Here is a 14,175-nt window from a genome sequence, read left to right on the forward strand (position 1 = left end):
TCAACATTCCAAGATGAATTGTGTGAGGAGAAACGACCAGGGGTAGCGTTTGGGTTTCAGGTTCCTCTCTTCCCCAATATGTGTTCCACAGATGCGGCCACCGAGTGCAAACCTCTTCAGCCTGCTGTGAATACAATGTCTAGACTACTACCCTGAGTGGACCCCCGCCCGCCCCTTGAAATCTACCAACACCCCAGATGACGTTGGGCTACAACTCCCATCATCCCTGAGCTCTGGCCTTGCTGGCTAGGGGTGATGGGAGTTGTAGTTCAAGAACATCTGGGGACCCACAGGTTGAGAAAGGCTGCCTCAGAACTTTTGAAGGTAGCGGGGCGTGGTTTAAGAGGAAGGCACGCGTAGGCCCCGCCCCGCTACAATCCGCTAACGAGCCGCAGCCGACGGACGAGCGCCAAACCCGGGAAAGGGAGCATGCGCGCTGGAGGCCTCCGCCCTTCCGAGAGGTCGCTACGCGCGTGCGCGTCCGTTGCGTCACGCAGTGGCGGGCTCGTCTGAATCCGGAACGGGGACGGAGGGACCGGAGTGTGTGAGCGGAGGTGAGTCTGTGGGCCGCTCCTCTCGTCCTCCTCCCGTTCGCCCTCGCGGGACGTAGAAACGGCCTTTCTCCGCCATCCCCCCTCCGAATGGCGTCCGTCGTTGTTGGGTCACTGAAAGGCCCAGGGAGCGGGTTGGGCTCGGGCTTCCCGGCCTACCTGAGAGAGGGAGAGGCTAAGGAATAAGGAGCTGCTCGCGAGGCCTCCTGTTCCGTGTGCTTTTGCCTCTGCTGCGCTACCTTGTTTGCTTATTGCGGTTTATGCACCGCCTTTCTTCCCCGAGCAGCCCAGGGAAAGCGCAGTTAACAAAGCAAAAACACCCTGAAACGATTTAGGCTCTCTAAAAACAGAGGCAAGCTTAAAAACAAACACGTGAAAGCAGTTACAGTTGAAAACTGTTACGTGGCAGTTCGCCAATAAAATGTGAATACAAAATTTGGGAAGGTGGGTTAAGCGCAAACCTACTCCAAAGCGAGTGAGCGAACCTCTCTGGTGTTACAGTAGTTGTGGTAGCGTCCTGTGTGACCATAAGGTTGTAGCAGTAAGATGAAATCGTTGTTTACAGAAAAATTACATCACTGAAATTGCATAACTCCTGCATTAGGTACTTCCTGTTGTGATAGGAATTTTACTTTTATACTTTTATATATATTTATATTATATATATTATATATATTTTATATATATATACACTGTTTTGATAGGAGCATTGACTGATGTGCGCCATGGCCATGCAATTGCAACGTGAGGAAGATGAAAGTCTGGAAACATCAACAGAGGAGGGACGCTTTGGTCCTCAGCCCATTTCACGGCTAGAGGTATGTGACCAATGGGGAACTTAAGGTTATAAAATGCACGCTTGCGATTAAATGTCTATAGTGGCCCAAGCTTTCTGTAACTGAATCTTTAAAATGTTAAAGTACAAGATTCATTGCAATTGCTCATATCATTTTTAATAAAATATACACAGGCACAGATATACACAGCAATATGTACCTCAGAGACCTGCTTTTTGCCAATGACAGCTTTATTAAAACTTTACTGAAAGTTGTTTATCTGATCAGTCTATGAAGGAATGAAAATATAGCAATTTTAAAATCAATTGTATCCAACTCTAAAATGTAATGTTTTTAGAAGCAATATTTTGCATGAAGTGAGATCGTTAACACTTAAAGCAGAACCCCATGTGTGTCTACTGTTGAGTTCAATGCTACTTACTGCCAGAGAAGTACAAAATTATGTTAAAATGTGATAAGCTGCAACTGAAGTGATTTATTCAAGAATCTAATGTTTCATACTGAGTAATATATATTGTCTTGTATAGCAATGTGGTATTAATGCCAATGATGTGAAGAAGTTAGAAGAAGCTGGATTTCACACAGTTGAAGCTGTTGCCTATGCACCAAAGAAGGAATTGCTCAATATTAAAGGCATAAGTGAAGCTAAAGCAGATAAAATCCTGGTAATTATACTTAACGCTGTTGTATATATATTGTTTTCAAAAGGCTATGGGAATACAATGCTCTTTGAAAGTTTTTCAAGTAAGAGATGAATGCATATTTTTTCTAAGTCTTATTATAGTTTAGTTTGGAATAAACAATCCTAGCAACAAAAAGAGTGGGAGTTTTAATATAGGGATGCAGGTGTTTATTACTCAGTCTTTTGAACTTACCGTGTTTCTCAGGCAGAAGCAGCAAAATTGGTACCAATGGGATTCACCACAGCAACAGAGTTTCATCAGCAGAGGTCAGAGATCATTCAAATCACGACTGGGTCCAAAGAACTTGATAAGCTGCTTCAAGGTATATATCTTGGTGTAACTTGATTTTTTTAACGTAATTTCATCACACATTAAAAATACAAAACCAGATATGGAATAGTTGCTATAGGCATACATATAAAATGCATATTTAAGTGTTTATGGGCTGCCTTTCAGGGCATAGCCTTCATAAGTTGGTGTAGAGAGCTAGCTAATATATATAAAGGTACATTATAAAGATCGTAACGTACACTCAGGCAGCAGCTTATAGAGTAAGATATGCACATAGCTCACTTATATAGCTCCAAAGTGCTGTGTAGGCTGGATCCTTATAGACACTTCACCTGAGAGTATGTCCTGTTGAAATCAATTGAGCTTCTGAGTAAACATGCCTCCTTAAAGACTAGGGCGATCTGTATCCCTGCTTCACAAAACATTTTTGATTTGTTCATTATAAATCATATTCCATAGCTGGGAAACCAGTTCAAAAATAATTTCAATAGTAACTTCACAAATAAATGTACATCTAGTTGATGAATAGTACTAAATACTTTTTCTTCCCATTTTATTATTAAAAAGTGGCTGTTATATAATTTACTTGTCATTTAAGAACTTTAATCTAAATTCTGTCCTCAAGAGTTCTGTGATACTCTGACATTGCTGTTTATATGATTATTGATAAGAATCTGAAGAATGTTGCATTTCTTTCTTGTAAAGGAGGAATAGAAACTGGGTCTATTACGGAGATGTTTGGGGAATTCCGCACAGGAAAGACTCAGTTGTGTCTCACACTGGCAGTAACCTGCCAGGTAAGTGGCTTACATAAGTACTGGACAAAAAAATTAAACTTTCCCCCCCCTGTTTCATGCATTTTTTAATGAATTGAAGTATAATTTGCACGATTAGAAAGACAATGCATGAGATCTTGTGATACTGAAGGCTGAGCTAGACATTTAACAGACCTAGATTTGAAACTTTAGGCACCCCTGCAAAGAGATGGGAGGAAGTGCAGTCTGCAGAAAGAGAATGCTTGATCAACTCTTCTTAAAACTTCTGTTCACTGTGATGTGGCAAATAGCTGATAGGAATGAGGATTATAGCAGGGGGGGCAGGGTTCCAGGGTGCAAAACACACCCTTCCCTCACTTCCTTGCAGTGTTTCCTAATCACAGAAACTTCCAGGTCTTGATCTTTCTTCAAATGGATAGTTCAGCTTTCAACTTCCAGGATAAGCACAGCCTAACACTATTCCTATCCCCTGGAGATGATACCTCTCAAATAAGGGTTGTGGAGCAGGGCTTCTTAACCAATTTTAATCAATGTGTGAGTTTACCTGGTTAAGTCTGTCCCTTAAGTTTTGTTAAATAATTTATTTAAGGTTGAAAATTGACTGTTCATATACTGGGTTTATTTTTTATTTGCAGCTTTGTCATCCTCTAATGTTTCCCTTAGACTTGCCTCTCATATGCGTTCATCTTCTAATATACCTTTTTCCTCACTATCTTTCTCACTGTCCTTGTAAAAATAAAAATAAAAAAAACTAAGCATTGCTGGCAAAATCACCAATCTTTACTTTTGTCTCCCAGATGTTCTAGAATTGCAGACATGTTTTTCCCCTGTTCCTGCATGATCCTGAGATAATACTTTAATTAAACATGTTAAGCTGTATGCACATTATAGAAAGATGCTCTTAGGTTTAAGTTTCCCAGAGATCAAAACGTTGTTGTGACCAACTGGATTCCAACCCTTTTTTTGTTAGCTCCCTGTAGATCGAGGCGGTGCTGAAGGGAAGGCCATGTACATTGACACAGAGGGCACATTTCGTCCAGAGCGATTGCTTGCTGTGGCTGAGAGGTCTGTTGTTGGAATAATTGGTGTTGCATCCAGAGTTCTGTAGAAGATTGTATAACAATACTGCCATCTACTGACAGTTGATGAAATAAATGCATGGTACTCGGTATCAAGTCCATAGTGAACTTGATTTATTGTTAAACATTTCCCACTGAAAGTGACACATCATTTGCTCGGGTCAAACCTGTTTAATAGATTTTTTTTTCCATTTTTCAGATGAATCTCCTCACAAAGGGACAAGCATAACACTAACAATACAAAAGCACAATTAAAATTTTTTATAACACCTCAAAACATTACAAATAGCCACTACATTAAAAACAGTCTACCCAGGACAGTCATATAAACAGAATTAATTAGATTAAATGTGAGAATATGCTATTTGAAAAGTCACACAGATTTGGCTACATGCTTCTACAAAAATGGACTTTGAGAAGTGATAGTTATAATAATTAACATGATAGTTACATTGCTTCCTGGGCAAACTTGAAAAGCTTGAGTTTTCTTTAAAGGGGATTGAATGAAAGTGCACATTGTAAGCTTGAATGCAACAAAGCAGAGAAATCTGACAAAATTATCTCTGGTACGTCACTTGCAGAGAGCAGCAGGAAGGGTAATAAAGAAAAGCTATTCAATATAAATGGAACATATAACATGAAAGTACTTTTTTTTAAAGCAAAGTTTTCTTTATTAAGAGTTCTTTTTATCCAAAGTACAATATGGTTGAAATGATGTGGGGGAGAAGTAACAATAGATATTCTTTGTCAAGCAAGTTTGATTAGATTTATTTAAAAGGTGTCTTATAATGCTTGCCACTTTGTTAGACAGAATCACATTCTCTTTTGTTTGGTTTATTTCCTAGGTATGGCTTATCCGGCAGTGATGTGCTTGATAATGTGGCATATGCACGAGGATTTAACACAGACCATCAGACGCAGCTTCTTTACCAAGCATCTGCTATGATGACTGAATCAAGGTAACCTCAGTAGAGGGGATTTTATTCTTTAAGAAAGTGTATCTTCTAAGCCCAACTCCAACTGACAGAGCAGAAGAATACCATGGTAAAGGCAATGACCAATTTACTTGCAGCTGCACACATCGCGGCAACCCGGATATGGCCAGAAGAGTGGGTGGGGTGGGCTTATGTGTCCTGCCAACACACACAGGGCTCAGGAATGTAACCCCCATTCAAATTCACCATTGCCTGTAGTATCAGAAGCTGCTGATTGGGGCTGAACTAATGGTGTTGAGTAGAACTAATAGAATTGCACTCTCACCATCCAGATGCAGACCTTAGTCATGTATCAGAGGCACTCAAGGTTGTGTTTCTATTTTAAAACAGGGTAGGGTCCAGACTAGAATGGGTCTAAGGCAGAGGTTTTCAACCTTTTTGAGTCCACAGCTCCCTTGACTACATTTGTTCTGTGGCGCCCCAGTGGGGCTCAGGAACCCACTTATATCAAGCCTTCCCTGCAGAGCTAGCAGACCCTCACCGCTTTTCAAACACCCTCTCTTGTGCAGTGTTGCCTCAGCCTCCTCTCTTGTCCCCTCTCCTTGGGAGTCCTCCGGGCAGTCACTGCTGCCCTCCCCCCCCGCCCCAAAGAGAGGTGCTTCCTCACACTGCCCCACAGGGGCTTGGGACTTGTCTGTCCATTCCCAACAGCAAGGGCTGGCGGACTGGCTGGCTGGGCTCCCTAGTCTGCTTGCTTGCTTACTCCGAGGCTACCTCAGCTCCTGGCAACCAGCACCTCAACCAGCCCCAGAGGCTTGTAGCCAGGGCTGCTGCAACAAACAGCTGTGCAAGCCTTTGGGAGGCAGAGACGTGATAGGGCATCAGAGGGAAGGAAAGAGGGACTGAGGCCATTGTTACCCACAGCACCCCTGACCATCATTCAAGGCATCCCAAGGTGCAGTGGCACACTGGTTGAAAACCACTGGTCTAAGAAATCAGTTGAGGACTCTCTGGAACAGCATAGAAAGTAGTACTGGGGGCTGCATGAGGAAAGGGGAGAATTGGCAAAATCCAGTTGGATAACCAATTTTCTTCACAAATGAAAGAAGTTGTGTATTATCCAATAACAAAGTTAACTGCAAACAAAACTTTTAGAATAACTAAGAACCAAAGCAGTTTCTAGTAAATAAGATTATTGAAGGCATACTTTGGTGGAGACACACAGTTATTGAACTCCCTTTCCCTAAAATGGAGTTTCACCAGTGTTCTCCTCCTCTGCCCCCATTTTTCTTTGACATGTAACTGCATCTATTTTTTAAGCTGGCTTTTAAGATCTGATCTGCATTTCTTCTTAAACCTAGTGTATTTGTTCTATTTTTATTGCTCTGATTTATTATTATTGTTTCCATTTTAATTAAATGATTTTTACTCTGGTTTTATTGTATTTTTGTTGTAAGAGGCTTTAGTTATAAATAGAAGAGTTCAGTCTGCATTAAATAAGGGTAAATACAAAGTTAGAAAGCTGTTTTTATTGGGGGGAATACTTAATAACACTTACATTTGCTTTCTAAATAACTATTTTAGCTATGTGGCTCACTTGCGCAGAAAACCTCTTCTCATGCAAATGCGATTCCCCTTAACCCCCCCCCATCACCACCTCACCTTTTCCAGAGGGTTTGGGGACTCATGAGCAAATTGCTGGCGGGGGGGTGGGGAGAGGAAGTTCCAACACACCCATTAGTGTGGCACTGGATCTTACAGAACTTACTGTATTTAGTTAAAATAGTTCTTTAGAACGTTGCCAGCTGATTTGTCAGTAAGCCCCATTCTAAGCAGCAAAATAGATAACACCCCTTACTACAAGATGACAAGATGAATTCCAAGTTGGCCACTTCCTTCTCTCCCAAATATTTCATGGAACAGTGATACCTGTTTTACAGAAAGAAAACTACAGGTATTGATCCTGATATTGCTTAGCCAATTACAAGAACTTGTTTCATCTTTTATAGTTTTAAAGTAGCATTATCGTAAGGGAAGATGATGGCTTGTCATCAGTAAGAATTTCTGCCAAACAGTAAGGTTTTAGAATTTAGTGAATACAAAGAGAGAAAACAAGATGGCATTTGAGCTTGAGTTTGTTTCAACCAAATATGATTTTAGGTAAAGATTGTGTGGTTACAGATACATCTTTTCTCTGACAGATAATTAGTTGTTCCATTGAATTTGCTTAAGGACAGGCCAAGCTGCACACAAAAGTAAGATTAATCTCTTCAAGCCAGGAGTGGAAATCTATGCATAGTAATGCCCACCTGTTGCATTCTTTCAGGTATGCTTTGCTGATAGTGGACAGTGCTACAGCCCTTTACCGGACAGATTACTCTGGCCGTGGTGAACTGTCAGCCAGACAGATGCATTTGGCCAGATTTCTACGTATGTTGCTTCGAATTGCAGATGAGGTAAATTAATAATCTGACCCACCTGTCATTTTTGTTCCATTTGCAAAGTTCAGGGCAAGTGTTTCTGGACACGCTTATACTGGTGAAAGGGACAGACCACTGGAAAATATTTTTACATCAAAGAAATTAAAAATGATCACATGTTTTTTTTTCTATGGCAGTTTGGTGTGGCAGTAGTAATCACGAACCAGGTGGTAGCACAAGTAGATGGAGCTGCAATGTTTGCTGCAGATCCCAAGAAACCTATTGGAGGAAATATCATTGCACATGCTTCAACAACTAGGTAAAATGTCAAATTATTAGTCTCTTGTCTGCATTACTTTTTCAGGTTATCCTTTGACCAAGTGTGAAATGTTTATATGGTTGGAGGTCTATATGTGGAGCTTAGTAGTTTCATTCTTGGAGCAAGAACCGGTTTTGTTCTTCAGGCAGAATTCGAAAGTTGATATGATCATCATTTTCAGCTTGTGCCCTAGCTCAAAGCAGCTGGCAGCTTTAACAAAATGTAAGATACATTGAAACATGATGGCTTAAAGGTATAAAGATACAAATTCCTAAAAATGGTCAGATTTGTATCAAGTGTACCTTAAATAAGTTCCTGAGCTCAAGGATAGCCAGAATTGAGTGACTTGGTGCCAACCAGCCATCTCAATAGGTTTATAGATGATATCAGCTGAGAACTGGTTGATGGACAGTTATGATAGGAAAATAAGGGAGCAGCACACTCTTCAAACAGTGTTGAAGAAGAAGAGGAGGAGTTTGGATTTGATATCCCGCCTTTCACTCCCTTTAAGGAGTCTCAAAGCGGCTAACATTCTCCTTTCCCTTCCTCCCGAACAACAAACACTCTGTGAGGTGAGTGGGGCTGAGAGACTTCGAAGAAGTGTGACTGGCCCAAGGTCATCCAGCAGCTGCATGTGGAGGAGCGGAGACGCAAACCCAGTTCCCCAGATTACGAGACTACCGCTCTTAACCACTACACCACACTGGCTCTGTTAAACTGATTTATGATGAAACTTGATGCTAGGGATTGTGAATAGTAGTAGAAAGATGCAGTGCAAACTAGAAGCACTGGCAGTCATGTGCTTCCAGTAACCCTTTCTCATCAGTAGGTGGCCTGTGTTAGTCTTTTCTCATTATGTCTCTAAAACAGCTTTCAGAGAGCACTTTGCGGATATAGCCTCAAGGTTATGAAGACAGAAAAGCAGTTGCTGAGTGTAAATGTGATAGAAAGGCCTCACAGTTGACTTGCCAGGTGGTGTTGGTGAAGGCGTTTATGAGAAATTAATATAAACATAAATGCAATTATCACTAGGAAGTTGCTCCACCATGCCACCTGATGCAAGCTAGGGTGGTCCTATGATTTGGAAGCAAACAGGGCCACCCAAAATGAAGGTAGTGGTTTTTGCATTCTTGAGGCAACTCCCTAGGTATGCAGAAGTATATTAGTTTGCCAATTAAAAGAAATATTTGTAAACATAAACCAATGAACAGTTTTCAGGGCCCATAGAATGTTAAGGGCAATTGAATTCTGAAAGTGACCATTGAAATAGATACAAGTAAAAGAAAAATGGAGGGAAGGAATTGGTCTGCTTCAGCCCTTAGGACTGCAGAAGGAGAATATATGTCATGTCATTCTTGCACTAAAAATGGAAGCAAGGCAAAAGAACATCTACACCACACCCTGCCAATCTCATTCCCCAGAACCCCTCAGCAATAAAACACTGGTTTCATGCTGGGTGCTAGCCTTGAACCGGAGTTCTTCAGCACATTATAGCGCAACAAGAGAAGGTTTCAGAAAAGTGGAGGAGAAAAAAAGTCTCCTTTTTCCTTTTACACATCATGAAAGCCCCCAACCCGCCACCCTAAAGCACTATGAGGTTCCTGTTCCAGGCTGAAGGAGTTCTCCTGTAAGCAGCTGGAGATGCACTGTAATAGTCTACCGTGAATCCCCATTTGCGTGTCTGAGGTTGGGAGGAGCTACCTTTCATGGTCTCCTTAACTGTCCTGTTCCAAAATAACTTCTGATTAAGTTATTATGAAGCAGGCTAGCTGACCAGGGAGCAGTGAGACACAAACTGCTGTGGATTATTGAATATGATAAGACTGCACAGTTGGATGTTGCGTCATATATCAATCTACTTGAAAGATAAAATTTGCATGTTGAATGTAACTCAGCATTTGTACATGCCTGCAAATTGCCCCTCACCTAACTGCCTGTGGAAAGAAAGAATTGTCCCCCGTTCTCTTTTCTAGCCTTAAGTTCTAGAAGACTGTACATCAGGTTGCTTCACACTCTCAAAGCAGAAAGAAATAGACCTGTCTATAGACCTCAATTCCTGTTGTTCCTCTGTGAGAGAGTACTGCTCAGTTGGGGGGCGGGGGGGGGGAGAGGAGGAAGGAAGTAGAGAACAAGGAATCCTCACAACTCAGCAGGTGCGTTGTTATATTAATAGTTATACCTGTTTGTTTGCCGTCTGCTTGCCTTCCCACTCAGAAAGGAATGCTGCAACCATTTTCAACCTGCTGTGAGAATAAGCTCTATGCCTCACTTACCCATTCTCACCCCCTTAATTCACAATAATTTATCACAGGTGGGGAGAATTAACTTGTGGATAATTGATCTGGAGTCGCAAGGCTGCTAAGTATTTTTTACTTTAAATAGATAAACAGTTGCAATTGAATAACTGCATTAATTTCTTCCTGCCAGGCTGTACTTGAGAAAAGGTCGGGGTGAAACTAGAATATGCAAAATCTATGATTCGCCTTGCCTCCCTGAAGCAGAAGCCATGTTTGCTATTAATCCTGATGGAATAGGAGATGCTAAAGACTGAAGAATACCATATTTCAATTTGCAAGAAGAGAGTGGTCAAAAAAGGCTCTCCTTTCCATATGATCCTTCAAGATGATTCTTCCACCATAGCTTTAGGCTTCAGACTGCCAGAGAAAGCTTCCATACACTATGCTTGGACTGACTACTCCTGCTGGTGTTGCTGCAACTAGTTGCAAAACAAACCTCAAGGACTGTTTGTCCTGCTGACCCACATCTGATGTTTGTCAGCGTGGTGGATCCTTCCATTGTTTAATACAGTAATGTGGTGAGAAACAACTTAAACATTTACAAAATGTGTGCAAAGCTTATGGATACAGAAAGTATGAAATACTGAACATTTCCTGGTTATAGTGACTGGTGCCAAAGCAGAATGGAACAAGTATGTTCAGTAAAGGAGATTTGCTTATCCTAAAATTCAGGCAGCTGCCAGTTCAGATTAGAGGCTTTTTAATAAAGGCATTAGCAGAGAACCTATTTGAACTGATAGCTCTACATCTTTAGAACAGAAACTGAAATTAATGTTTTATTATTACTCTGTTTGCACTGCTGTAAATTGAGATGTTATTTGCATCAACCCAGAAAAGCTTGGCATCTTTCTATGTAACAGTGTTGCTGAGATGTGCTCTGCATCTTTATCTTCTGCCTGTAAATACTTTCTGGACAATTTGATTTAATTAAAGTTAATCATACACATCTAGCAGTTTGACTTTAGCAATGGGTGCCTGTTGTGTTCTTACTCTTATTCATTGCTCTGTGGCAAACACAAATGTACAGGAAAGCATATTTAAACTCCTGTAAGCCCCAACTAATATGGCCTAACAGTCAGGGAAGATGGGAAGTATAGTTCAACAGTATCTGGAGAGCACCATGTTGGCAACCTGTGACATAGATTACATGTGTATCCCAATGAAAGAATAATGTAGGCAGAGTTTGTTATGCTTTGCTACTGAAAAATCAAAATGATTCTAATGCAGACATTTCATTTGTATGCTTTGGATTAGAAATGTTGGAAGCTACTTTATACTGAATCAAACCATTGGTCCCTCTAGCTCAGTATTGTCTACACAATACTGAGCTAGAGCTTTGGACATAGAGTCTCTCTTAGATGCCAGGGGTTGAACCCAGGCACATCTGCATGCAAAACAAATGCTCTGCTCCAGAGCTCTCATCTTTCCCTGGAGCACTGAGTTGCATTGTTTTAACTTCTACAAATTCAGTGGATTTTCACAAAGGTCTAGTGGGTGAAAAGCAAGCAAGGTAGACATGAGCTGCCCAGAGCACAAACAAAAGCCCATTTAGCATTACTTACCAGAGCTTTAAACAAGCACTTAAGATTCAGACCTCCTCCCTACAAGAAGGACACTTTTGCTGAGGGGCTTGTATCATTAAAAATGCTGTTACATAATGGGTAAGCAAAACGTCAATACTGCAGTATGCATAGCACATATGCACATAATACTTGCATTTTTGTGATTGCTTCTCACATTGGTTTTTTTTCTTACTTTCATCTTAAAAACAGAGGAAAACAACCACAGGTGTTAATGAGAGCCTTAGTAAAACAGCACACAAAGTTCTTCCTGAGCTTCTCTACAATCTGTGTAAAAACAACTACACATCTAATTGTTCCAGCCAATACCCTACACATGTTTTAAGCATGCAGGCATTCACAGAGTAGTGTAAAAGAGAGACTATGACTCATTAATAACACTAACTTTTAGAATCTCAAGTGAACTCCATTACTACACCTAGTGAACACCAACCCTATCATAACTAATTGCAGCAGTAAAGAGTTTGTTGAAACAACTGGCATTCTTTTAAAAAACTGAATTCAAAGGTTTACACAATTCATACAACACTACCTGCAGTCTTATAAGGTCTAGCTGAAATACTGTGGCAATGTAAACAACTGATAAATGCAGCAGTAAATTAAAGCTTTGCTGGAATTTTCAGGTACAGAAATCATGTAGAATGGAAAGGGAATGAAATTTTTTATTTCCTAAAATGGTGTTAAGTAAATTCTATGTTGTATGCCAGTTGGCCTGTTTTTTAATATTTAAGTTTTAAGTTACATTCAAGTTTCATATATTTCAGTGGGCCATGTTTTCAGGGATCAAATATGTTTGCAGTTCATCTGATGCCAACTAGCTAAATACTACATAATGTGCATTTTATCTCTGCTTATCACTGGGTTGTACAGCCATGTGTCTGCACTGTGGATGAAGGCAATCACAAAGACAACAGAAGCTTCCCTTGTGTGCCTCCTAGAGGCATCCGGATCGCTATTCGATGAGAACCGGAAGCTAGACTAGATGGGTCTTTAGTCTTAATCCTCTTCTTACATTATGTTCCTCTGCACCACATTGTTTTTGTCTTTTGGAAAACTTATTTCTTATGCTTCCAGTTTAGTGCCGAGTCTCCTATCACATGGCAAGGTGATTAGCAGTTGAATTGCTCACTATTTTTCTGCCCCATGTGCCTGATTATGGGCAAAGGCTACACAATGTGCAGGTAGTGCTTTTTAATGGCAACTGAAATATTTCACTAGAACCTAAACAGATGTTTAGATGTAACTTACTTTAAAAATCAGAAATTAGCTGATATACAAATAGTCTGAGATCCTAGATGTATTGTACCAGTTCTTAAGGACTGCACGGGTTTTAAAGAAATTTGACTAATCAAAACCATGTGTTGAACATGAGTTTCTGGTTTTGTGTTTTTCTCCCGAGGATGGTTTGACAGCTGGAGAAGAGGCTAGGCATCCTGCTGCCTAAACTGACCCAAACTGTTTGAGTACACTGGTTTAGTTACCAGTCACGAACATCCTGCTGCCACTCTTTGGAGGTCTAACACATCTGCTCTACATATCCAAGAAAACTGGCAACACCATGGGGTATACAATTAGCATGTTGTACACAAATTAAACTGCTGCCTAATATATGTGAGATGTCAAGGAACCGCAGAGCCAGAGGAACTGAGCCAGCATCTCAGTTGGATGAAGAAATAGGGACTTAGCGTTGAGAAATCTGTTCTATAATTTCTGGAAAGAAAATCCACATCTTGTAACAAGTTTGCGGGCAGAGAGCTGGCTGAATTTGACACTGTGTGTGGTCAGAGAAGTCTAGTTCTTTGCCCAGCTTTTCAGAAGCATATGATAATTTTTTCCATATGTTGGCTTAATTGGCCTAAAAATAGGGAGATTGATGGCATGAATTAGAAATCTCTTAATTTTTGCGAAGATTTTTATATAAGCAGTACCCAGTATTAGGGATACTCCGAGAAGACCCGATGAAATCAATGGGCTTAGTTACTTAAGCCCATTGACTTCAATTGGTCTAGTCTTGAGTGTGACTTACCATGTGAGATACCACCCATGCATTATACAGTAGTTGCATGCTACACCCACTATGATTATTGATTTCCAGGGCACAGATGTATCTTTGAAATGTAGTGTGGGTGATAAAAGTATCCAGTTAAATAGCACAAGGGAAGTGGTGGCACCTTCTGTTAATCTACCTGGGGAAAAATGCAGGCTGAAGGGGATGATCCTGCACCCTTTGCTTCCATATTCTGTGCACATGTTTCTCCCGGTGTAAGTACGGTTGGTGCCTACCTGAAGCAACACTTTCCACGACCCTCAGTTGATTGAAAGGGAGTTGGGTTCAGATCTCAGTGTCTGAAGGTGCTAAGAGATTCCATTTCAGTAACACGACCAATCCCAGAGAAGCCAGCAGGAGCCCCTGGGAGAGTTTTCTTTATGAAGGTCAGGGTTGCCCT

The 14,175-nt window shown here is 40.9% G+C and overlaps 1 protein-coding gene across 3 annotated transcripts; it reads left to right on the forward strand.

Annotated features, from left to right (window-relative positions):
- The first annotated feature begins 426 nt into the window (after positions 1-426).
- RAD51 (RAD51 recombinase) lies at positions 427-11,112 on the forward strand. 3 transcript variants are annotated; one of them, XM_053382642.1, is made up of 10 exons: positions 427-554; positions 1,259-1,369; positions 1,876-2,013; positions 2,236-2,353; positions 3,028-3,119; positions 4,069-4,163; positions 5,023-5,136; positions 7,439-7,568; positions 7,730-7,851; positions 10,279-11,112. In XM_053382642.1, the coding sequence occupies exons 2-10, from the start codon at positions 1,268-1,270 to the stop codon at positions 10,400-10,402; spliced, it is 1,035 nt and encodes a 344-aa protein (XP_053238617.1). In that variant the 5' UTR covers positions 427-554; positions 1,259-1,267; the 3' UTR covers positions 10,403-11,112. The 3 variants fall into 3 exon arrangements, with proteins under 3 accessions (XP_053238617.1, XP_053238601.1, XP_053238610.1); XM_053382626.1 differs by having other exon boundaries at positions 432-560; positions 1,243-1,369; XM_053382635.1 differs by having other exon boundaries at positions 432-554; positions 1,256-1,369.
- Positions 11,113-14,175: the final 3,063 nt, after the last annotated feature.

This window comes from Podarcis raffonei, chromosome 1, assembly GCF_027172205.1.
Source record: "Podarcis raffonei isolate rPodRaf1 chromosome 1, rPodRaf1.pri, whole genome shotgun sequence".
Taxonomy (NCBI): Eukaryota; Metazoa; Chordata; class Lepidosauria; order Squamata; family Lacertidae; genus Podarcis; species Podarcis raffonei.